The sequence below is a fragment of the Scyliorhinus canicula genome, chromosome 16 (genome assembly GCF_902713615.1).
Source record: "Scyliorhinus canicula chromosome 16, sScyCan1.1, whole genome shotgun sequence".
NCBI lineage: Eukaryota > Metazoa > Chordata > Chondrichthyes > Carcharhiniformes > Scyliorhinidae > Scyliorhinus > Scyliorhinus canicula.
The window spans coordinates 78,998,369-79,025,125 of NC_052161.1; the positions used below are offsets into that span (position 1 = coordinate 78,998,369).

At 47.0% G+C, this 26,757-nt stretch overlaps 1 protein-coding gene across 1 annotated transcript in view; it reads right to left on the reverse strand.

Annotated features, from left to right (window-relative positions):
- Positions 1-26,757, reverse strand: part of dna2 (DNA replication helicase/nuclease 2) — a 166,285-nt gene that overhangs the window by 69,385 nt on the left and 70,143 nt on the right. The window contains exons 9-11 of the mRNA XM_038821845.1: positions 21,823-21,988; positions 15,601-15,801; positions 11,293-11,523 (exon numbers count right to left, since the gene is read on the reverse strand). Coding sequence (XP_038677773.1) covers positions 11,293-11,523; positions 15,601-15,801; positions 21,823-21,988 — 598 coding nt within the window. The remainder of the gene's footprint in view (positions 1-11,292; positions 11,524-15,600; positions 15,802-21,822; positions 21,989-26,757) is intronic.

A 26,757-nucleotide genomic window follows, 5' to 3' on the forward strand; every position in this document is an offset into this window, starting at 1 on the left:
GGAGTCAGTGGGGGAGCATGATGATTGGTCGACCTCACTGAGGCAGAGATGGGGGAGGGTGATGAGCAGCCAGAAAAGGCTGAGGGAGAAGCTGGAGCATCTCGAGAATCGCTCCCGGAAGCAAAACCAGTGGATTGTAGGGATGCCCGAGGACATTGAAGGTGCGGAGGCCACCAAGTATGTGACAAGCTTGCTGAAGAAGCTGATGAGTGAGGGTCCTTTGGCCAACCTCTCGAGGTGGATCGAGCACACAGCACACTGAGGAGGCCGCAGGTGGGTGAGCCGCCGAGGGGGATGGTGGTGAGATTGCATCTGTTCCTTAACAAGGAGATAATTCTTTTTTTTAAATTTAGAGTACCCAATTTTTCTTTTTTTTTCCAATTAAGGGGCAATCTGCCTACCTTGCATGTTGTGGGAGTGAGACCCACGCACACATGAATAATTACCCGGGGTCGAACCCAGGTCCTCGGCGCTGTGAGGCAGCAGCTCGAACCACTGCGCCAGCGTGCTGCCCGTCTATACAGATGACTCGCCATTTCTTCCTTGGAAGGCGAGGTGGGGCAGCGGTGTTGTTCAATAAGAATGGGGCTTTCGAGGTGAGTAGTATTGTAACCGATCCGGGAGGTAAGTATGTGATGGTCAGTGGGAAGTGGGAGGGGATGTCGGTGGTCCTAGTGAATGTTTATGGCCCAAATTGGTTAGAGTATTTTTTGAGGAGGGTGTTGAGGACTATGCCGGATCTGGATGCGGACCTGCTGATAATGTGGGGGGGGGGGGCAGCGAATTTAACATGGGTCTTGGATCAGAGGATGGACCTGGCGAATTCCAGGTCGAAGGTGTCGGCGGTGGCTAGGGATTTGAGGGGGTTCATGGAAATATGGGGTGGCGGCGGGACTCGTGGAGGCTTGGGAGGCTGAGTTCACGCTGTGGGAGGCACTTGATGCGGTAGTTTGGGGGAAATTTATCTCTATCCGGGCGCATAGTGTAGCCATATAAGATGGACACTGGGCTACAAAATGGAGAACTGCTAAGGCTGCAGGGAAAAACAGTCTTAGTGAGGACAAGCAGTTTGCAGAAGACTAATTTGCATTCTGCACGTACAGAAACCAGTTTTTGGCCAGGTGCAGAGTTTCAGCCAAAGGTGCAAATGGGAACAGATCTGCATAAGTAAGGAGGTGATCCAGATCCAGACCCCGCACAATAGAAACATTTAAGTATCAATGGATACTTTTGCGTAGACGCCCAGACAGAATGGCGCCACAGTAACCAACACAAAGAACCGTAGGGACCGCCCCACCCATCGAGGAACGACCCTCAGATTGGGGGGTTTGGAAGATATCAATTGGGAAAGGCCCAATCGATACATGGCAGGTAAAAGAACCGCCCCAAGGGGGGGCGCGGACTTCTAGGACCTATAAGAGTAGACCCTGCACATGGTTCGGTCTGCTTTGCTCCGGCTCTGCTTTGCTGCTACATCGCATCCTGACTCCAGTTCCAACACCAGCCGTTGAGCCATCGAACTGTAAGTGCCAATACAACGATCGCTACGTGATCCAGACCTTGCTAGATCCTGACAACTTTAAGAATCTGAGAGTTGCAGACCAAGAACGGGACGAAGGCCTTGTCCCCTGACCTTGCCTGTTCCTGTCTAGATAAGTATTTTAGTTGTTTAGTATTAGAAGTAAGTCTCTTTAGCGTATGCATGTGTATTTATTATATTTGTTATAATAAATATCAATCGTTTGGACTTACTAATCGGTGTACAGATTTATTACTTTGTACCTGACCTTTATATACTTGTGACGGAGTCTAAATACGGCACCTGGCGACTCCTGAGCATAATTACATACACAGAGCCATAGTAGTGTTAAGCACACGGCCTTTAAACGGAGGCGTGTTAATCACACTCCAGTAAAACGAGCAACAGTAGGGAGAGGGTAGAGTGAGAGGAGAGAGCAAAGAACAAAGAAAATGACAGCACAGGAACAGGCCCTTCGGCCCTCCCAGCCTGCGCCGATCCAGATCCTTTATCTAAACCTGTCTCCTATTTTCCAAGGTCTACTTCCCTCTGTTCCCGCCTGTTCATATATCTGTCTAGATGCCTCTTAAATGATGCTATCGTGCCCGCCTCTACCACCTCCGCTGGTAAAGCGTTCCAGGCACCCACCACCCTCTGCGTAAAAAACTTTCCACGCACATCTCCCTTAAACTTTCCCCCTCTCACCTTGAAATCGTGACCCCTTGTAACCGACACCCCCACTCTTGGGAAAAGCTTGTTGCTATCCACCCTGTCCATACCTCTCATAATTTTGTAGACCTCAATCAGGTCCCCCCTCAACCTCCGTCTTTCCAACGAAAACAATCCTAATCTACTCAACCTTTCTTCATAGATAGCACCCTCCATACCAGGCAACATCCTGGTGAACCTCCTCTGCACCCTCTCCAAAGCATCCACATCCTTCTGGTAATGTGGCGACCAGAACTGCACGCAAGGCTGGTAGCTGAGGGAGACTTCCGGTGGCGGCGATGTCCGAGTGAGCCGCACATTCGGTGGGCTCTCACTCCGGCGGGCCTGAACAGCTGTTTCCCCGCGATAGCGGGACCACGGAGGCGGCAGAAAGGCTGCCGGGAACAGAAGAGGAGAGCGGGCTGCAGAAGATGAAAGTGTGGGAGGCCAGCAGGTGAGGAGGAAGGAGAGAGAGACGGAGGAAAGGAGGAAGCTGACCTGCAGGGTAAGATGGCGGACCCACGGACCTTCCTTCCTCCAGGACAAAGGGAAAAAGAAAAAGTTTGGAGTTGCTGAGGAGGGACAGCTTGGACCCACTTCAGATGCCCAGGAGGTAAAATTTAAGGAGCTGGGCAAAGGAAAGCGGCAGCGAAGGCGCTGAGGAGCGGGCTGCGGCATATGGAACAGCGGGATTCCAGAAAGCAGAAGAAGAAGGAGAAAAAGGGACAGAGACAAGGACCGGAAGAAAATTACCTGGGACCCAAGATGGCGGACACACGGACCCCGGACTCAGCAATCCAGCTGGCGCTGGATAACATGCTCCAGGTAATGAAGTCCAGTTTTGAAGCGCTGAAGCGGGACAGCTTGGACCCAATCCAGAAAGCGGTGGATCAGCTGAACCAGAGGCTGGACACCCAGGATGTTAAAGTTAAGGAGCTGGGAGAAGCGGTGGAGGAGCAGGCGGATGCGCAAACGGTTGCAGCGCTAGAAGTGGACGGCCTGAAAGAGCGGCAGAGAAGACTGCTGGACAGAGTGGAGGAGCTGGAGAATAGAGTCCGCAGGAACAATCTGAGGATGGTCGGCCTCCCGGTGGGGGCGGAGGGAGCTGATGCTGCAGCGTTTGTAGCAGACCTGCTGAAGCAGCTGATGGGGGCCGAAGCCTTTCCGCGACCGCTGGAGCTGGAGGGAGCACACAGGGTGCAGGCAAGGCAGGGACGGCTGGGCGGACCCCCCCGCCCGATGGTGATTAGGTTCCACAGGTTCGTGGACAAGGAGCGGGTGCTGCAGTGGGCAAAGAGCGCCAGGAGCAGCACGTGGATTAACAGTGTTCTCCGCATCTATCAGGACCTAAGCCAGGAGGTGGCTCGGCGGCGAGCAGTCTTTAAGAATGTCAAGGAGGTGCTGTTCAAGAAGCACGTGAAGTTTGGTCTGCTGTTCCCAGCTCGGCTATGGGTCACGCACCAGGGTCAACACCACTACTTTTCCGAGCCCGAAGAAGCGATGGATTTTGTGAGGGACCTGGGGCTGGTCCCGAAAGGAGGCCCCAAGGACGTGAGTTAGGGCCCGAGGATTTCTGTGGGGAGGAACGCCGAATGTGCCTGGACCGCTGCTCAACGGTTTGCTGGGCCAAAGGGGCCAAGCGGAACATTTGAGACTCTTTCCTTTGTTCATGGACATTTATGTGCTTTTTCTCTTTTTTCTGTGGTTTTTCCCTTTTTTTTTCCTGTTTGGGCTTTTTGTGTAGCTCGCGGAAGACACTGGAGCCGGCTTGCCCCAGTGGGTGGGGAGGAGGGCGGGGAAACAAGGGGAATGGGACAGGAAGGCGCCGGAGTGTTGAGTCACCGGGCTAGCAGATTGGCTAGTCAAGGAAGTCAGATGGGGGGGAAGTTACAGCCAGTAAATGGCAGGGGTGGGGGTATCGGGGGATGGGGTTAGGGGAGGGGGGGGGTTGTTCTGCTGACGGGAGAGGGACTTGAAATAGGCACTGGAAAGGAGGTCGAGGGTGGAGGCAGCTATAGGGCGGGCCAGGAAGGGCGCGACGCACGGGTCAGGGGCCGGCCCGAGAAAGGCTATGGCTGACCGGCGGGGTGGGGGGGGGGGGGGGGGGGTGGGGGGGTGGGATGTGCCCCCCGACCAGGCTGATCACCTGGAACGTCAAGGGACTGAATGGGCCGGTTAAGAGGGCGCGGGTGTTCGCGCACTTGCGGGCCCTGAGGGCGGACGTAATTATGTTGCAGGAGACACATCTGAAAGTGTCAGACCAGACCAGGCTAAGGAAGGGCTGGATTAGCCAGGTCTTCCACTCGGACTTGGACTCGAAGTCCAGAGGGGTGGCAATCATGATCAACAAGCGCGTGCAATTTGAGGCAGAGGGCATATCCGCAGACAGGGGGGGCAGATACCTGATGGTACGGGGCAGGCTGGAGGGGAGAAGAGTGGTGCTGGTGAATATATATGCCCCGAACTGGGATGACGTGGACTTCATTAAAAGAGTGCTGGGGAAGATCCCGGACTTGGATTCTCGCAGGCTAATAATGGGAGGGGACTTTAACATGGTCCTTGACCCGACTTTGGATCGGTCGTGTCCCAGAACGGGTAGACTCTCAGCAATGGCAAGGGAGCTGAAAGGGTTTATGGAGCAAATGGGGGCAGTGGACCCCTGGAGAGAGGGACAGCCAACAGGAAGGGGCTACTCGTTTTACTCGCACGTCCACAAAGTATATTCCAGGATAGATTTCTTTGTGCTAAGCAGGGACTTTATGGGGGAGGTAAAGAACACGGAATACTCAGCAATTACCATTTCAGACCATGCCCCGCATTGGGTGGACCTGCAGTTCGGGGGAGCGAGTTATCAACGCCCGCAATGGAGGCTAGATGTGGGACTGCTGTCGGAGGAGGGGATCTGCGAGAGGCTTCGGAAATGTATAAAAAATTACCTGCAGGTGAAGGACACTGGGGAGGTCTCAGCGGCGACCGTGTGGGAGGCGCTAAAGGCAGTAGTGCGGGGGGAGCTGATTTCAATTGGGGCCCATAGAGCCAAGGCAGACCGGGCAGAGATGGATAGATTGGTCAGGGAAATGGGCCGGATAGATGAAGAGCACGCGGAGTCCCCGGGGGAGGTTTTACTCAGGGAGAGGCAGAGGCTACAGGCGGAACTGGGGGCACTATCCACGAGCAGGACCGTGGAACGGCGTAGGAAGGCGAGGGGAGTGGTGTACGAGTATGGGGAAAAGGCTAGCAGACTGTTAGCGCAGCAACTTAGGAGGAGGGAGGCGGCCAGGGAAATAGGTAGAGTGAGGGACATGGGGGGGGGCGCAAAGTGGAGGATCCGGCAGAATTGAATAGGGTATTCCGGGACTTCTATCGTAAGCTGTATACTTCGGAGCCGCCAGAAGAACCGGAGGGGATGAAAAGGTTTCTGGATGGGTTAACATTCCCAACAGTTGGGGGGGGGTGGGGGCGAGTGGAAGAGCTGGGGACCCCGACAAGAGTGAAATGTTTGTGGTGCAGGCAAGGGGCCAGGAGAACAGATTGAGAGGGCTACCGTTTAGGTTAGTTGAGGAAAATGTCCGGTATTTGGGAATCCAGGTGGCACGAGACTGGGGCAGGCTGCATAAGTTAAATTTGGCCAGGGTGGTAGAGCAAATGAAGGGAGAGTTTCGGAGATGGGATGCACTCCCGCTGTCGCTGGCAGGGAGGGTGCAGACTGTAAAGATGACAATCCTCCCTCGATTTTTGTTTATTTTTCAGTGCCTCCCGATCTTTATCCCACAGTCCTTCTTCAAAAGAGTTAACGGGCTGATCATGAGCTTTGTCTGGGCGGGAAAGTCTCCGCGGGTGAAGAAGGCGATGTTGGAGAGGAACCGCAGCGAGGGGGGGGCTGGCGTTGCCGAGTCTGGTCAATTATTACTGGGCGGCCAACATCGCTATGATAAGGAAGTGGATGGTGGGTACGGGGTCTATTTGGGAGCGGGTGGAGGCGGCTTCGTGCAGGGGCTCCAGTTTGGAAGCCCTGGTCACGGCTCCTCTACCGCTGCCGCCGGCCAAGTACACCACCAGCCCGGTAGTGGTGGTGACCCTGCGGATATGGGGCCAGTGGAGGAGGCATGTGGGGGAGATGGGGGCGTCTGTCTGGGCGCCAATCTGCGACAACCATCGGTTTGCCCCCGGCAGTATGGATGGGGGGTTCAGAGTATGGCGGCGAGCAGGGGCGGGAAGGGTGGGTGATATGTTCCTGGAAGGGAGCTTCGCGAGTTTGAGGAGCTTGGAGGAGAAATTTGGGTTGGTAAGGGGAAATGATTTTAGATACCTACAGTTGCGGGACTTTGTTCGTAGACAGGTCCCATCTTTCCCACGCCTCCCGCCAATGGGGATCCTAGACAGAATAGTCTCTGGGAGGGACGAAGGGGAGGGTAGAGTCTCAGGTATTTATAAGGTGCTCATGAGGGAGGAAGGGTCCCAGACAGAGGAACTGAAACTTAAATGGGAGGAGGAGCTAGGCGGGGAAATGGAGGATGGGCTGTGGGCAGAGGCCCTGAGTAGGGTAAACTCGACCGCGACATGTGCTCGGCTCGGGCTGATCCAATTTAAGGTCGTTCACCGGGCCCATATGACGGTGGCTCGGATGAGCAAATTTTTCGGGATAGAGGACAAATGCGCTAGGTGGAGGACCAGCGAACCATGTGCACATGTTTTGGGCATGCCCTGAGCTGAGGGGGTACTGGGAGGGATTTGCGGGGGTCATGTCCCAGATGCTAAAATTTTTTTTTTTTAAATTTTTTTATTTTAAGGTTAATGGGGGGGGGGGGGTGCTGTTGGGTTACTGGTATAGGGTGGATACGTTGACTTGAGTAGGGTGATCATTGCTTGGCACACGTGTTTTATGTGAAGTTTCTACTTTAAAATATTAATTAATAAAACTGAATTGCTTTTTCTTCTTTAAACTGAGTTACTTTGTTTTTCAAATAAATGTGTTTCATGTAAAGTTTCTACTTTAAAATATTAATTAATTGCTTTTTTTTCCTTTAAAAACCTTTTATTTTGGCTATTTTAAATATTAATTATTTTACTTAATAAAAGTAGGGTAGCAGGGTAGCATGGTGGTTAGCATAAATGCTTCACAGCTCCAGGGTCCCAGGTTCGATTCCCGGCTGGGTCACTGTCTGTGTGGAGTCTGCACGTCCTCCCCCTGTGTGTGTGGGTTTCCTCCGGGTGCTCCGGTTTCCTCCCACAGTCCAAAGATGTGCGGGTTAGGTGGATTGGCCATGCTAAATTGCCCGTAGTGTCCTAATAAAAGTAGGGTTAAGGGGGAGGTTGTTGGGTTACGGGTATAGGGTGGATACTTGGGTTTGAGTAGGGTGATCATGGCTCGGCACAACATTGAGGGCCGAAGGGCCTGTTCTGTGCTGTACTGTTCTATGTTCTATGCTAATATACTATGCTATGTTAATATACTATACTACTTTAAAATTGTGAATTTCTGAATGTGGCCCTTGCACGGAAAAGTTTGCCCACCCCTGTGTCAGAAGGTGCAGGTGGAGAAAGAGGCAGATGTTTTGGCCTTTACCTCCCCGAAAGCCCGGAGACGGATCTTGGTGTGCTGGCAAGACACGGAGCCGCTGAAGGTGATGGCGTGTGTGAGCGACCTGGCAGAATTCCTGCATTTGGAGAAGGTCAAGTTCGCATTCTGGGAGGTAGGAGGAAGGGTTCATCCAGAGGTGGAAGCTATTTATCGATTTCTCCAAGGTGAATTGAGGGGGTAGATAAGGGGGGGGGGGGAATTCAGAGGACGGGCGCATTGGGGTGTTGGTATCAGGGATGCTGTGTAGTCTGATCCTGTTGATGTTTGTCTTATGATATTTTCACATACAAATGCAAAATGCCTTTCATTAGATATTTTTTACAAAGTGAATGCAATATTGCCGAGTTTGCAAATTACACAAAAATTGGTGGGAAGGTGAGGATAACACAAGAGTTTACACAGATATAGACAGGTGAGGGGCAACACAGTGGCGCAGTGGCTAGGAATTCTGCCTCACGGCGCCGAGGTCCCATGTTCGATCCCAGCCCTGGGCTGTCTGTGTGCAGTTTGCACATTTTCCCTGTGTTTGCTTGGATTTCACCCCCACAACCCAAAGATGTGCAGGGTAGGTGGATTGGCCACATTAAATTGTCCATTCCTTGGAAAAATCAATTGGGTACACAATTTTTTAAAAAAAGATATAGACAGGTTAGGTGAGTGGGCAAAAGCTTGGCAGATGAAATATTAGCTCGAAAAATATAAAGTTATGCGTTTTGGTAGGAAGAATAAAGGGCCTGAAAATTATTTAGATGGAGAAAGACTGCAGACAGTTGCAGCACTGAGGGATTTGGGGGTCCTTGAGCCTAAATCACAAAAAGCCAGCATGCAAGTTCAGCCGATAATTGGAAAGGCAAATTGAATGTTGTCCTTTATTTTGAAGAGAACGGAATTTAACAAGTCTCGCTAAAACTATACAAGGGACTAGTTAGACCACACCTGGAATATTGTGAACAGATTTGGTCCCCTTATACTGTACTAGCATTGGAGGCAGTCCATAAAAGGTTCACAAGGTTGATTCGGAGTACGGAGAGATTTTCTTATGAAGAGAGGTTGAATAGATTGGGCCTGTACTCACTGGAATTTAGAAGAATGTGAGGCAACCTTATTGAGACATATAGGATTCTCAGGGGGCTTAACAACGTAAATGCCAAGAAGTTGTTTTCCCATGTGGGAGAGTCCAGGACCAGAGGGCAGAATCTCAGAGTAAAGAGTCACCCATAGAGTTGAGAGGGAATTTCTTCTCTCAGAGGGCAATGAATTTGTGGAATTCTTTATTGCAGAGAGCTGTAGAGTATGTTCAAGGCTGAGATAAACAGAATTTTAATCAGTGAAGGAGTCAAGGGAAATGGGGATAAGGCGGCAAAATAGAGTTGAGGATTATATCAGATCAGCCAAGATCTCATTAAATGGCAGAACAGATTTGATGGGCTGAATGGCGTACTTCTGCTCCTATGTCTTTTGGATAGACTGTCTGCACTTCACATTAATATGCACCGTAAGAACAAAAGAACATAAGAGCTAGGAGCAAAATTAGCTGATCTCATCTCAGTCTCAACTCCTCTTTCCTGCCTGTTCTCCATAATCCTTCAATCCATTACCAATTAAGAATCTGTCTCCTGAAATGTATTCAATGTCCCGGAATCCACTGCACTCTGGGGTAATGAAATTAACAGATTCACGACCCTTTGGGAGAAGTAATTTCTCCTCGTCTCAGTTTTAGGATAAGCGGTTATAGACAATAAAACTATGACCTCTCGTTTTAGGTTGCCCCACAATACGCAACATCCACTCTTAAGTCTAGTTTGTCAATAGCTTTTATCATCTTATTGGACCTCAATTAGATCTCCTCTCTTTCTAAACTCGAGTATAGGCCTATCCTGCTCAATCTCCCTTCATAAGGCAAACCCTCCCATATTTCTGGAATCAATCCAGTGAACCTCCTCTGAATTACAACTACATTCCTCCAGGACCAGATCATAGAATTTACAATGCAGAAAGAGGCCCTTCGGCCCATCAGGTCTGCACTGGCCTTTGGAAAGAGCAACCTACTTTAGCCTGTAACTCCAACTAACCTTTTGGACACTAAGGGGCAATCCATCGAACCTGTACATCTTTGGATTGTGGGAGGAAACCGGAGCACCCGGAGGAAACCCACGCAGCCACAGGGAGAAAGTACAAACTCCACACAGACAGTCACCCGAGGCCGGAATTGAACCCGGGTCCCTGGAGCTGTGACGAGTTCATCCAAGGATACTGGAGGAAGTTAGAGTGGAAATTGCGGAGGCACACGCCATCATTTCCAAGACTTCTTTCAACTCAATGATGTGCTAGCGGACTAGAGAAGTGCATAAAAATTTAGAAAGAGATTCAGATTTAAGCTATTGGGCAAAAAATGTGGGAGATGGGAGACACAGCAAGGATAATGACCTGGACAATGAATAATTAAGACAATAATTTCAAAAGAAAATTGGATGGACACTCGAGGGAAATAAACTTGAGGGTTTTGCAGATAAATCAGGAGAATGGGACTGGCTGGATCATCGATAGAGAGTTGTCTTGGAGTCGATGGGCGTCTGTGCCATAATGACTATGACTAATTGCTGACAATGGGTCTAGTGATGCGAAGTCAGGATATCTGATGATATAAAACAGGGGTGGGCAAACTTTTCCGTGCAAGGGCCACATTCAGAAATTCACAATTCACAAAGGGCCGCATAGTATATTAAGTAAAATAATTACTTCACCTGGTTATGATTCTGGGCGCCTCATATAGAACATAGAACAGTACAGCACAGAACAGGCCCTTCGGCCCTCGATGTTGTGCCGAGCAATGATCACCCTACTCAAGTCAACGTATCCACCCTATACCAGTAAGTAACCCAACAGCCCCCCCCCCCTATTAACATTAAAAAAAAATTTTTTAAAAAAAAAATTAAAAAAAAAAATTTTTTTTTTTTTTTTTTTAATGACTTGGTGGGCCGCAGAAATACCTTTGGCGGGCCGCATGCGGCCCGCGGGCCGTAGTTTGCCCACCCCTGATATAAAAAGTCAAATATGTCTGGAAGATTTTCAGAAGTATTGGAAGAGTTCATGTTGTAACCCAGGAACTGAATTACAATGCTGTTACTGCATATTAACTTCTGACTATGTTATTTTCACTGTAATGATTAACATTCATCCTTTTATTCATAATGATAGTACTATCATCACTCCAGTTAAATGAAGCAGCTCATTTAGTTTGTATTATGCTCGATACTTCCAAGTGCAACAAGATTTAACAATAAATCTGGCAGACCTGTGTTATGGTCACATTAAACATCAGGTTTCTAGTTTTATTACAAGTTGGTTTGCACAGACTTATTCCCAAAATCAAATGGTATTCCATAAAAACACAGATCTGTGATAAATTCCTTCTAAATGCCTCCCGTTGGATTTTAAGGTTCAATATTTCCTACAAAATCGCGACAACGTACGGAGTCCTTACCGATCAAGTGTGCAGGTTATCTGGGAAGAGTGGACCTCAGTGACATATCCAGAAGATACAGCGAGCAGCATTTTCTCCTGACCACTTACTATCACTCTGTCTCCAACCATTAGTGTAGTTTTCGATAGCAACCCACTTCTCCTTGTGAATTGATGCTGGTACTGTCCATCAGTAATTGTCTGTACACAACCACTGCGCACAAGGTTAGCAACACAATATCCCTGCAGCTCCCTGTCAAAACAAAAATCATCCAAACATGAACATAAAACAATGTCAAAAACATTCCACTGCTCTTTGTAAAGGAATATAAAGTAACAAAACCATGCTGCGATTACAAAACCAATGGAAAATCTCCCCAATGCCTTCAGTGGTCAGTGCAAAACTCCAACAGACAGAAAGCTCTTATTATCAGCAATACAATTTTTTCCCCACATTAGAGGGAGAAAAACTGATCAAGGTTCTGTTGTGGGCCAGGGTTTAGAGAACCCCAAAGTGTAGCATGGAGTTCACCTGACCCACAATTTTTTTGATAAACAATTTTAATGAGGTATTTTTGGCATTGCAAACAACAGTATAAAAACAATGTACAAAGAGCAATAAACATAGCGCAATCACCGGCTCCCATCCCGCCAAGACCCACCTAATTGACCCCCTATACTACGCTACCCTAACCCCCCCCCCCCCCCCCCCCGATGCTCAATTCTCCGCGAGGGAGTCGATGAATGGTTGCGACCTCCAGGCGAACCTGAACAGTACCCTCTCAAAACGAACTTAATCTACTCTATGTCTAGAAAGCTCACCATGTCCGATAGCCAGGTCTCCGACTTCGGGGGCTTTGAGTCCCTCCAAGCTCACAGTATCCGTCTCCGGGCTACCAGAGAAGCAAAGGCCAGAAATTCTGCCTCTTTCTCCTCCTGGACTCCCGGGTCCTTCGCAACCCCAAAAATCGCCACCTCTGGACTCATTGCTACCCTTGTTTTCAATACTCTGGACATGACGTCTGCAAACCCCTGCCAATATCCCCTAAGTTTTGGACAAGCCCAGAACATGCAAACATGGTTCGCTGGTCTCCCGCACATTTTGCACATCTGTCCTCCACCCCAAAGAATCTACTCATCCGGGCCACTATCATGTGGGCCCAGTGGACCACCTTGAATTTGATCAAGCTGAGCCTGGTGCATGTTGCAGTCGCGTTGACTCTGCTCAACACATCTGCCCATCAGCCATCCTCCATCCCACCACCAAGCTCCTCCTCCCACTTACGCTTCAGCTCCTTAGTCTGCGTCTCCTCCACCCCCATAAGTTCTTTGTAGATGTCCGAGACGCTCCCCTCCCCCACCCACCCTCTAGATACTACACTATCCTGGATCCCTCTTAGTGGCAGGAGTGAGAAGGATGAAACCTGCCAATCCCATTTGCAGCTCCGCTTACGCTTGGCCCACTGGAGAACCCACTCCTTGTCCAGGAACCTGTGGAACCGGACCACCATGGCCCTTGGGGTGGTCCCACGGCCACTGCTTCCCCGCCAGCGCTCTGTACGCTCTGTCCACCTCCAACGGTCGGGGTAAAGCCCCCTCCCCCAGAAGCTTCTGAAACGTACTCGCCACAAACGCACCAGCATCCGGGAGACTGACAATTCTTAAGTTCTACCGGTGAGCTTTATTCTCCAGGTCTTCTACCTTCTCCAGCAGCCTTTTTTGCTGATCTTTCAGTATCCCCACCTCCAGCTCCACCACCGTTTGGTGCTCCTCCTGGTCTGCCAGCGCTTTCTCCAGCTTCTGAATCGTCCGACCCTGGGCACCCAGCTTGCGCTCCAGCCGATCGATCTATTCCTTTATCGGATCAAGACAGTCCGGCTTCTGCCCATCGAAGCCCTCTTGAATGACCTGCATCAACTCCTCCGTTGATGGTTGGGCCGTCACAGCTGGGGTCCAGACATCAGCCACTTGGTCTCCTACCGCAACCTCCACCCAGCCCTTGCATGTCTTCCTATTTCGCCCTTTTCAATCCCTTGGGGTTCTTCGTTCCATACACCAATGTGTGGAACCAGTGCCAGTTTGACTTCGCCTCCAAATCCAGTGCTCAAAAACACAAAAAAATCAGAGGGAAAGGTCCAAAAGTCCTGCCAGAGAGGGAGCGACCAAATGCACGATTTACTCCCTCATAGCCGCCACCAGAAGTCCCCAGACCCACAACTTTTAATAGATTGTGGTATGGGGAGCACACGTCCCACTCTCCAGGTATGGCACAGCAGAAATGGAAAAGTATTTTTTAAAGCAAAACAATGTTTATTCTATGAACTCAAGTTAACCTTTTCAAAACAGAGTGAACATTTTAGCAACCATCAATTCAAATACAATCCCCAAAGACTACAACACTAAGTAATCCTTTAAGTTTTCCTTTTAACATCCATACGACTTAAAAACAAAACCTTTAACAGAAGCACATCAAGTGAAAGTCACTACTGAAAACATTTATAATTCTGAATTCACCAAATGATCAAGAGATAGTCTTTTGATGGCAGAGACCTGCTCTGTCCAGCTTCAGCTCCAACACTGAAAACAAAACTAAAACACACCCTGCAGCAAACAGCCTCAAATGAAAGTAAAAAGCTGACAGACAGCCCAGTTCCACCCACTCTGACATCACTGCAGTAGTAAACACCCATTTCTTAAAGGTACTCTCACTACAGATATTTCTATACACACCCATTTCTTAAAGGTACTCTCACATGACAGTTCTGGATCACCAGCCAGCAGTCCAATTGGATACTGGATGAGGCCAACAGTGTTATCAAGCAGCACTTACTCAGCAATATCTGCTCACGGATGCTCAGTTTGGGTTCCGCAAGGGTCACTCAGCTCCTGATCTCATTACAGCCTTGGTTCAAACATTGACAAAAGAGCTGAATGCCAGAGGTGAAATAAGATTGATTGCTCTTGACATCAAGGCCGCATTTTACCGACTTTGGCATCAAGGAACCCTAGCTAAACTAGAGTCAATGGGAATCGGGGAAAACTCTCCGCTGGTTGGAGTCATACTTGGCACAAAGGATAATAGTTGTGGTGGTTGGATGTCAATCATTTCAATTCCAGGACATCACTGGAGGAATTCCTCAGGGTAGTGACCTAGGCCCACACATCTTCAACTGCTTCATCAATGACTTCCCTTCCATCATAAAGTCATAAGTGGGGATGGTTGCTGATGAATGCACAATGTTCAGCACTATTCGTGACTCCTCAGTTAATGAAGCAGTCCATGTCCAAATGCAGAAAGACCTGGACAATATCCAGGCTTGGGCTGACAACTGGAAACGTTGCAATCCTCTATTAATCTATTGCACAGCAAATTAGAGGCAAGATGAAAATAAAAGGGGTGCTTTATTTTTACACACACACGTACGTGTATCCTGCACACAAGAAACACGCCACACAAGTGCCAGACAATGACCATCTCCTATAAGAGACGATCTAACCACCACCCCTTGACATTCAATGGCATTACCATCACTGAATCCCCCACAATCCACATCTTGGGGGTTACAATTGATCAGAAACTGAATTGGACTAGCTACATTAATATTGTGGCTACCAGAGCAGGTCAAACACGATAGACTATGAACCATACGGCAAGTAATTCACATCATGGCCCCCCAACGCCTGTCCACCATCTACAAGGCACAAGTCAGGAGTCTAATGGAATACACTGCACTTGCCTGGATGAGTGCAGCTCCAACAACATCTACAAGATGCACTGCAGTAACTCACCAAGGCTCCTCAACACACCAAACCCATGACCACGACCAACAAGAAGGACAAGAGCAGCAGATACCTGCGAACTCCACCACCTGGAGGCTCCCCTCCAAGTCACTCACCGCCTTGACTTGGAATTATTTGCTGCTCCTTCACTGTCGCTGGGGCATCATCCTGGAACTCCCTCCCTGACAGCACAGTGGGTGTACCTGCATCTCAAGGACTGCAGCTGTTCAAGAAAGCACACACCTCCACCTTCTGAAGGGGAACTAGGGATGTTCAATAAATGCTTGTCTAACCAGCGACGCCCACATCCCGTAAAAATTAATTTTAAAAAGGTCAGTCTAACACACACATTTCCCCCCCCCCCCCTCCGCAAGCAGTCTCACCCCCCCCCCCGCCCAATGATTGATTTCACCAAAGTCAGTCCCACCATCGAGAGGTCCTCCAACCTCCCACCCTGAGCCCCCACGTCTCCAATCCCAAGATCTGCTTGCTGCCCACTCATAGCAGCGACACATCGCAAGGTTCTTGGCTCCAGTGAATATTTTCTCACCTTTCCTCTGCAGAGTTCAACCAGATGTTCCTAGACCCTCCCTTCTTATCAACTGCTTGCGCCTCCAGAACACACAGCAAGTACCAGAGCCGGAAGTACTGCAGGTGCACAAGTTCCAAATGCTGTGTCTCCTGTTGCAGAATGGATTTCACATCTGCTGGCACAAAACAGTCCTCCAACTCCTGCTCCTGCTCCACTGCCCTGTAGAAAAATATTATCCAGTGTTAGATCAGGAAGGAACATTACTGCCAGCAAGTTCCACCTTTTCAAAAAATCTTTTTTTCTCATTTTCAACATTTTTATCAAATAAACAACAAAAGAAAAACAAACAAAATCAAATACAATATCACAATAATAATCACAACGCAGAATTGCCGAGCAGAAATTTATAGCCAAGTTCCGCACAAATGAGTACGACCTCAACCAGAACCTTGGATTCATGTCGCATTACATTCATCCCCCACCACTATCTGGCCTGGGCTTGCAAAATCCTACCAACTGTCCTGGCTTGGGACAATTCACAGCTCCTTAATCTGTGATTATCCCTCTCTCCAGTTGTCCATCTGGACCAGTAAAGACTTAATTACCTGCAAAGACTCGCATTCGAAGCATCTTCTTGCCATCTTTGACTTTGTCTGTATATACATATATGCTTCTGGAACCTACCTTTTCATTTACCTGAGGAAGGAGCAGTGCTCTAAAGCTAGTGAGTCGAAACAAACCTGTTGGGCTTTAACCTGGTTTCTAAGACTTCTTACTGTGCCCACCCCAGTCCAACGCCGGCATCTCCACATTATCAGAAAGGGTGCCATCAAGAAAGGGTGCCAGACATGAGAGACACTTGATGAATACAACGGTGGGGTACTGATCGGCAGGCAGCAAGCTTTGAATCTTCAATAATTTGATGACATTATTCTGCTCACAAGCTCAATGGAGGAGCTACAAGAACTCGTCGATCATCTTGATTGTTTTATCGAGAAATACAGTCTCCTGATCAATGTTGACATGACAAAAGTACTGGGGCTGGGTGTAAAGAGTGGCAAGATTCTGATTAATGTATTTCAGCATCAAAGGGTTTCCATCTTCTGTTATCTTTGGTCACTTATCATGGAAGATGCTGAGTCCACCAAAGAAATTCGGGCTAAACTTAACAAGGATTGTGGCTTTGTAAACTCCGTGAAAAGCACCTCGATTACAACAAGAATTCATCTTCTGAAAGCACTTGTGTGGCCGGTGACAACATATGGTTGTGAAAGCTGGACCATCAAGAAAAGTGATGAGGATCAATGAAGAGCATTTGAAGTCAAAAGACAGATGGAAATTACGTGTACCATGGACGGCCAAGCAAAGGGGTGGGTGCCCGAGAAAGTTACTGTTATGAGAAACTTGCTTGAGGCCGTGATATCAAGGAAGCTATCATATTTTGAAGATGTGATGCATACAGGAAGGGAGTGTTTAGAAAACGATGCAACACAAGACCAAAGAACTGGAAAATAAGTACAAGGAAGACCCAAGACATGGCATGGATGGATAATATCAAAATGTGCACTGGCCTCAATATGGAGCAGACAGTGAGAGCAGCGGAGAATAGAAATCAGTGGATAAAGATTTTAAATTGTGCGGCCAACCCTCAGAACAAGGACACATTTTCATGATGGGACAAAAGGCCACATATTCAAGTTTGCCAATGATACAAAGATGGACGGTATAACAAGCATGGATATAAACATGCAAAGAGATATTGATCAATTAAACGAACGGCAAAAATGTGCAAAATGGATTTCATAGACAAATGTGAGACCATCCACTTTGGGCCAATAAAAGATGAGTACTTTTAAAATGCAAAAGGCACGGAACAATGGAGGCTCAATGAGGCTTGAAAACGGTCATGCAATGAAGGAAAATAACCAAAATGCCTAATGGAACGCTGACTCTTGATATTTAGTGGACCAGAATACAAGGAGGTAGAAAAAACGCTTTTGGAATGCAATGTCCTAGTTAGACCACACCTGGAATACTGAGCAGTTCTGGGCACTATAACAATGATTTGTTGATTTATTGATGTATTCATGGTTTTAGGTGCTAATTAAATGCGTAGCTAAAGAGTGAAATTATTAAAAATGCCTTGACTGCAAGAATACAATCATTGTTTTAGATAATGAATCAACTATTGAACTCTAGTGTCTTGTCTGTGGAAACTTACATGGTTTCAGTGAATGTTTCATATAACAAATTGACTATTGTATTTCAGCGCATTTAGCAAAAAGAATGTATCAACTAATTAGTTACAGCATGGACTGTGGCCAGTGGTGGCATGAATTCAACCTATTTTAATGAGACTGAACACGGAGACGCTGAACTAACTTTGATGGACACCAATCAATCTTAAGTAATGGCCGATGTTTCATTAATAAATCATCCTCTAGTCTAAGTAACAGACATCCATTTGAAAAAAATCAGGAGGTCTCAGCTGAAAATTAGAAACCAGTGTGTAAATGAGGGATTAGACCATAGATCAGGATTCCCTTAATAGTAAGACCTTGTGGTCGAGATCTTGTTCCTGAATTCCTGCCTTCCAGAATTCTTGAATCATCTATTTGTTTAATTGAAGTAATATATTTTTGCTGTTATGTTTAATGTTTTTGTTTGCCATGTATTTGACCAGTTTATGTATTGTTTGATATTTTGTTCTAAGTTTTGATTCAGTTCTTATGCAAGTGTATTAAAGTGAATAATTAGCAATAAAGTTGCATTTTCTACACCTTCAACCAAACAGATAATCAATTCTTGTTAGAAAGTAAAACAAGAGCCCTGACAGGATTTCTTGGCTTGACAGCGAAAGAATAAAAGATTTGCATGTACGTAGTCTTTTTCACAACCACTCTCTGTCCCAACTCACTTTACAGCTATTTAAGTACTTTGAAGAGCAGGCACTGTTGCAAAATAGGAAACACAGCAACAAATTTGCATGTAGTGAGCTCTCAATATCAGCAATGTGATGTTTATCACAATCTGTTTTGTGTGATTTTTTTTTGAGGGAAAAACATAAACCACTACAAAGGGATAAATCCTGTGCTTGTTTTCAAAATAGTGCTTTGAGATTGTTTACATCCACCTGAGGGGACAGATGAGGATCCTATTTGAAAGACAGTGCAGTACTCCCTTGACTTTTGTGCTCAAGTCCCACAGTACAACTTGAACCTGGAACCATGTGACTCAGAGTAAAGAGTGTTACTAGAATTTTCAAACTCATTCACAATGGTAGCTGATGCAAGATCTATTATTTTAAATCTAGGGCAACCCCTGGCACAGTGGTTAGCACTGTTGCCTATGGCACTGAGGATCTAGGTTCAAACCCCAACCCTGAGTCACTGTCCGTGTGGACTTTGCACATTCGCCCAGTGACTGTGTGGGTCTCACCCTCACAACCCAAAGATGTGCAGGATAGGTGGATTGGCCACGCTAAATTGCCACTCAATTGGAAAAAAAATAATGAGGTATTCTAAATTTATTTATTTTTTTAAATAAATTTTAAATCTGAGATTGTTACATTTTTGTCACCCCCAAACTCTTCAAGGATATGGGGCAAGGGTGGGTATATGGAGTTTGGTCACAGATCAGCCATGTCCTCCCTTTACAGCAGAACAGGCTCAAAGGGATAAATGGCCTCCCTACTCCAATATTCTCAAAATATTTCCCACTGGAAGTGTGAAGAACAGTGACTACATGGTCATGGGATACAGGGCAATGTGGAAAACTGGATTAAAAGTTGGGTTAGTAACAGGACACAGTGTAATAGTCAATGGCTGCCCTTGCAAATGTAAAGTTGTTTCAAATGATGTTCCACTTGGCTCAATGTTGTGTTACATGTTAATGATTTGGACATGAACATGGGGGCATGATTGGGACATTTTGAGACGACACATAGATTGGCCGAATGGTGGACAGTGTAGAGGAGAACTATAATCTCCAAAATGATATCAATGGATTTGTGGAGTGGACAATAAAGTGGCAGATGGAATTTAACACTGAGAAGTGAAGGTCATGCTGAAGAGGGTTACAGAGATGAGACCTCTTAAAACTGAATAGCTAGGATAACACTAGAATAGTTCTACATAAGTTAGGATTGAGATTAATCATAGACAGTATATGCAGTAATCATTATTAACCATCAAACCTGTATTTTAGGACAAAAGTGCTAATCATTTAAACTCTTGCTACAAGCAGTGGCCACAATGCATGATTTGATTTAAGCGAGCTAATTTGCCCATGTTTTTGAGATGAACGGGATTCTGTGGTCAGCAGATTACATTCAACTCGGGCAGCATGGTAGCATAGTTGTTAGCACAATTGCTTCTCAGCTCCAGGGTCCCAGGTTCGATTCCCAACTTGGGTCTCTGCCTGTACGGAGTCTGCACTTTCTCCCCGTGTGCATGGGTTTCCTCCCACAGTGCAAAGATGTACAGGTTAGGTAGATTGGCCATGGTAAATTGCCCTTAAGTGTCCAAAATTGCCCTAGTGTTGGATGAGGTTACTGGGTTATGGGGATAGGGTGGAGGTGTGGGCTTGGTGCTCTTTTCAAGAGCCGGTGCAGACTCGATGGGCCGAATGGCCTCATTCTGCACTGTAAATTCGATGAAAACCCAGTAAGCAGTTTTTATCAGTGCCCCCAATATCCTGTCTCAAACAATCCATTAAGTAAAGAGGAAACCAGCTTTAGTATCCTGCCCCCGGATGAACACTGAAGTGGACAGGAACTGACTGCGATACGTAGGATGAGAATGTCAGAAAAACAACTTGATAATGGACACAAGATGCTGGTAAACAACAGGTGACAGTATGGGGCTAAATCATGATCACAAGTCATCATTTTGTTTCAAGTAATTTTACTGGATAATATAGAAGTGACAGCCCCAAGTTTTGGATCAAGTCCAACTGGGGTGGGCTATTGATGTTTGGAAAATCCTATAATTAATGTGTATTTATCAGTGTTAGGCAGATTGATCTTGGCATTTATCCAGATCTATCTCTTGTATACACGAAACCAAGCTTGGGATAATAAAACTGTCTTAACCAGGTTGTGCGCCTGCTTTGTTTATTAAGCTACACCATAACAATGAAGGAGAAATCCCACATAAAGACTGCCTCAATACTCAGGCCTTGGAAACACTCCTACAGATGCATTTACGGAGAACAGTCATAGGGAATGCACAATAAATGGGATAATACTAAGAGGGGTAGATGAAGTGAGAGATCTTGGCGTGAAAGTACACAGGTCCCTAAAGGCAGCTGCTCAAATAGGCGAGGTTGTAAAGAAAGTGTATGGAATGCTCTCCTTTTTTGGCAGAGGTATAGAATATAAAACAAAGGATATAATTGCCACAAATGGAGTAGTGTGTGTAATTCTGGTCACATTACAGGAAGGGCATTAATGCTCTGGAGAGAAGTTTACAAGAATGCTGTTTGGGCTAGAAAAGTAGCTACGAGGAGAGATTGGGTAGGTTGGGGTTATTTTCCTTGGAACAAAGAAGGCTGAGGGGTGACTTAATTGAGGTGTACAATTTTATGAGGGGAAGAAATTGAGTGGAGAGGATAAAATTGTTTCCCTTGGTGGAGAATCCTGGAACCAGAGATCAAAGATTCAAGACAAGTGGAAGATGGTGCAGAAGGGACATGAGGAAGAACGTTTTTGCACAGAGGGTAGTGGGAGTCTGGAATTCGCTGTGCCTGAGTTGGTGATGGAGGCAGGGAACCTAAATTCGTACCTGGCTCTACACCGTAAGTGCAGTAAGCTACAGGGCTATGGACCGGGTGCAGGTAGGTGGGATTAGAAAGGGCACCTGGTCCTTGGGCTGGCAAGATGGCCTGAATGGACTCCTTCTGTGCTGTAAGTTTCAATGGTTTAGTGTGTGACCGTGCACATGTGCAAGATACAAGTGCATCGAAGTCAGATCCTGGGCTGAGTATCCAGGATGAAAGTGTGCTGTTACCTTAGTCTTGACCTAACCAAGCAGGGCCAATGGACACAGATCAAAAAAAAAAACAAGAGCGATTAGCAGCAATATAACCCCTCTCAGCACTGCCCCACAATTATATTATTCCACACTGTTTCCTGGTAGAGTTGCAGTTATTGGACACTCTCATTGAGTTCTCATTCAGCACCAACTACTGGACACTCCCTCAGTTTCCTGGCGCAACCCCAATGATTCGATGCCCCCTCACCTGCTATATAAAGCACAATTACGTCGCTGCGAACAGAACCTGCAAGTTTGTTGGTCACTGATGACAGGGGGTAGTGCTGCAGGCTGCACCTCCGTATTCTTCGACACTGGCCAAACTACGCCATTGGTTAAATAAAAAGCTAACTGGTTCCTCAATTTCAGCAGTTCTGTGTGAGGATTGAAACAAAAACACAATTATCAGGTGTAAAGATCTTCCCGTTTAATCCTCATCTGTTCCCTTTTACTACATTTAATTTGCTATTTTACCTTTTGTACATGGTCAAGTACTGTACCGGTGACTTTAAGATAGATGTTTGCCATTAAATCGATTGGCTGGTATAAACCGAAGATTGGCCTATGACCCTAAGGCAAGGCAGGTTGCATGAAGCTATTTATAATTTAAAACAAGCAGATTCCAGGGAGATCAGTGCTGACACACCTTGATGGACTTGGCTGTTGGGCAATGGACTGATTCGAATTGCTGGGCCTCGTCAATGGCCCCTGTCGATTGGTCGGGGTTTTCTCTGGAATATTCCTTCCTCCGTGTAACGGTATTTTTTCTGTTACTTTTATTTTAAACTCAGATTGGAGAAAACTCACAGGGGAGGCAGTGGCATAGTGGTATTGTCACTGGAGTAGTAAACCAGAGACCCAGAGTAATTTGCTGGGTATCCGGGTCCAAATACTGCCACTGCAGATGGTGAAATTGGAATTCTATAAAAATCTGGAATTAAAAGTCTAATGATAACCATTAAACCACGTTGATTGCCATTAAAAATCCATCTGGTTAACTAATGTCCGTTAGGGAAGGACGTCTGCTGTCCTTACCTGGTTCAGCCTACATGTGACTCTAGACCCACAGCAATGTAGTTGACTCTTACCTGACCCCTCAAGGACAATTTGGGTGGGCAATAAATGCTGGCAGAGTCTGCGATGCCCATGTTACATGAATGAAGAAAAAAACATTTCTCTCCCTGGAATGTAAAAACCACTCTGAAGCACCCGGATGGGAACTCTATTCTTTCCTCAGAAAGACTGGGGGGTCATTATGGCGATACAGGAAACAATTTCAGTTTAAAACTCTGGATGAAGCTACGCTGGGACAAAGAGTCTTCAGAATTAAACAGGCCTGAGACTGTTCCTTTGAGTGAAGGCCCAGGTTAACAAGAATTGAAGTGACCGCGCAGAGGAAATACACTCCACATGCTTGAATGAGTATAGCTCCAACAACACTCAAGAAGTTTAACACAGCATGATGGCACAGTAGTTAGCATTGCTGCCTCACGGCGCCGAGGTCCCAGGTTCGATCACGGCTCTGGGTCACTGTCCGTATGGAGCTAGCACATTCTCCCCGTGTTTGTGTGGGTTTCACCCCCACAATCCAAAGATGTGCAAGCTAGGTGGATTGGCCACGCTAAGTTGCCCCTTAAATGGAAAAAATGAATTGGGTACTCTTTTTAAAAAAAAAAGCTCAACACCATCCAAGAAAAAGCAGCCCACTCGATTGCTCCCCCTTCCACAAACATTCAACCCCTCCACCACCGACAAACAGTAACAGCAGTATGTACCAACTATAAGATGCACTGCAAAAACTCACCAAGTCTCCTTGTACAGAACCTTCCAAACCCAAAACCATGACAAAGAACAAAGAAAAGTACAGCACAGGAACAGTCTCTTCGGCCCTCCAAGCCTGCACCGACCATGCTGCCCATCTAAACTAAAATTTTCTACACTTCCGGGGTCCATATCCCTCTATTCCCATCCTATTCATGTATTTGTCAAGGTGCCCCTTAAATGTCACTATCATCCCTGCTTCCACCACCTCCTCCGGCAATGAGTTCCAGGCACCCACTACCCTCTGTGTAAAAAAACATTGCCTCGTACATCTCCTCTAAAACTTGCCCCTCGCACCTTAAACCTATGCCCCCTGTAATTGACCCCTCTACCCTGAGCCTCTGACTATCAACTCTGTCTATGCCCCTCATAATTTTGTAGACCTCTATCAGGTCGCCCCTCAACCTCCGTCGTTCCAGTGAGAACAAACAGAGTTTATTCAACCGCTCAACATAGCTAATGCCCTCCACAACAGGCAACATCCTGGTAAATCTCTTCTACACCCTCTCTAAAGCCTCCACATCCTTCTGGTAGTGTGGCGACCAGAATTGAACACTATACTCCAAGTGCGGCCTAAGGTTCTATACAGCTTCAACATGACTTGCCAATTAATTTTATACTCAATGCCCCGGCCCATAAAGGCAAGCATGCCGTATGCCTTCTTGACTACCTTCTCCATCTGTGTTGCGTGGCGTTGGGGGTGGGGAAGCTCCCAGGTGCTCGTGTGCATGGGGAGGTGCATGTGCTTGGGGAGTTGCACGGGGAGGTGCGTGCGCAGGGCAGTGGATGTGAGAGACTGCAGGGAGTATTGCCGCCATATCACAGAATTGTCACAGTTCAGGTGGTGGCCATCCATCCCAACATCTCTGCAGCTGCTTTCCGAATGAGCATTTCACCAAGTGCCATTTCGCAGCCTTCTCCCAGTAACCCTGCACATTCAACCTTTTCAGATAACTAATTATCTTCTGAATGCCTAGATCAGGGGTGGGCAAACTACGGCCCGCAGGCCGCATGCGGCCCGACAAAGGCTTTTATGCGGCCCGCCAATGAGGTGCCCGGAATCGTAACCGGCATTTTTGAAAAGCCGCCGGGGAAAAGCCGCTGAAGTAAGAGCGCTTATTGAATAAGCGCATTTACTTCAGCGGCTTTCCCCCGGCGGCTTTTCAAAAATGTCGGTTATGATTCCGGGCACCTCATTGGCGGGCCGCATAAAAACGCGCGTAGTGGGGTGGATGAGTGGGGCTGTCTCATTGGTCGGTTTAGTTGGGGGTGCGACCAATAGGAGTCCAGGTTACAAACAATAATAAACTTGTTTGTAACCTGGACTCCTATTGGTCGCACCCCCAACTAAACTGACCAATGAGACAGTCCCACTCATCCACCCCACTACGCGCGTTATTATCGTTGACTCGGCTAGGCTGTGCTTCTGTCAGTGTTAATGATCAGCACAAGCAACTTGACACCTGATTTCAACAAACTGGTAAATGACTGCAGTCAGATGCATCATTCTCATTGACATTGTTCTGTTACTTACTGAGTTACTTTGTTTTTCAAATAAATGTGCTTTTTTTTCTTTAAAGACCTTTTATTTTGGCTATTTAAAATATTAATTATTTTACTTAATATACTATGCGGCCCTTTAAAATTATGAATTTCTGAATGTGGCCCTTGCACGGAAAAGTTTGCCCACCCCTGGCCTAGATTGAACATGCTTCCAAAGTGGTGGCACGTGGCGCAGGGGATAGCATTGGGACTACGGCACTGAACACTCAGTGTCCATGATCACTGTCCGTGTGGAGTTTGCACATTCTCCCCGTGTCTGCGTGGGTTTCACCCCCACAACCCAAAGATGTGCATGTTAGTTGGATTGGTCATGCTAAATTACCCTTCAATTGGAAAAAAAATAATTGGATACTCAGAAAAAAAGAGAAAAAAAAGAACATGCTTCCATCGCAGTGCCTTCCAGATTCCCCTCAGAGTGTAGAACCTGCCTCCACCGCACTCTCTGACAATGCGTTCTAGATCTCCTTCGCTGTGTGGAACCTGCCTCCACCACACTCTCAGACAGTGCCTTCCAGATCTCCCTCGCTCTGTCTTTTTAAAATATTTTTATTCTCCTCCTTTTTCACATTTTCTCCCAAATTTACACCCACCAACAATAAACAATAATCAGTAACAAATGAAATGTCAATCCCCATATCAATAACAACAATCCCATCCTCTCCCCCCCCCCCCCCCCCCCAAACATTAGCCCACATGTTAACATAAACAAATAACAAAAAAGGAATCAGGAATCATCCATAGTCATCATTAACGCATAGTCCCCCTCCCCCAACCCTCCCATGTAATCCAATTCTCGAAAGTGCATAATGACTAACGCCCATGAATTGTAGAACTCCCTCCATACTTCCCCCCAGTTCAAATTTGACCTACTCGAGAGTCAAGAATTCCAGCATCCCCCTCATGCCTGGGCACAGGGTGGAGAGGTTGATCTGCATCCCAACAGTATCCGCCTTCGGGTGCAAATTCAGCAAAATCTCATTCTTGTACTTTATGCCTCTGTGGGGCTGGTTTAGCTCAGTGGGCTAAACAGCTGGGTTGTAATGCAGAACAAGGCCAGCAGCATGGGTTCAATTCCCGTACCAGCCTCCCCGAACAGGCGCCGGAATGTAGGGGCTTTTCACAGTAACTTCATTGAAGCCTATTTGTGACAATAAGTTATTATTATTAATAAAACCCAAGATATTGTATGCTTTCTCTGGGAAACGGAGGTTAATCATTACCCAGGATGAGACTCAGTCAAGAGACTCTACCTCAGTCGAGACAAAGATGGCCTGTTCTAGTCTATAGGATACAATGGCGCAACAAACACCTGTCTTTGATCCTTTTCAAAACTTTGGCTAGTAATGCCTGGTATCCCCATTCATGTTGGGTAGTTTTACCTCCTCCTCTTGTGCTGGATTTTATCCCTGTTTTCCACGAGGGCACTGACCCAATGGCTTTAAATTCATGGCTAAGCTTGCCCAAGTAGTCAATGTTTAGTTGCCAGGGCTCAGCTGGTAAAAGCCATCAGGGTCAAGTCAAATCCTGCCTTCTCCTGACCTCCACGTGTGGGCTTCCAACAGGAAAGTCAGTGGATGGTGATCTGGAGCCAGCATCGCTCACACCCATTCATTTCACACAGTGAACTTGCCAGCACAGGAGAAACTCAACCTGGCGTAAACAACCCTGCCAGCCGGCTCTGACCAGGGCCCAGCTCCAACTCAGGGTTCCCAAACACAATGCCAGCCCCAGAGAAAGCACATTCTACCATTTCACAGAA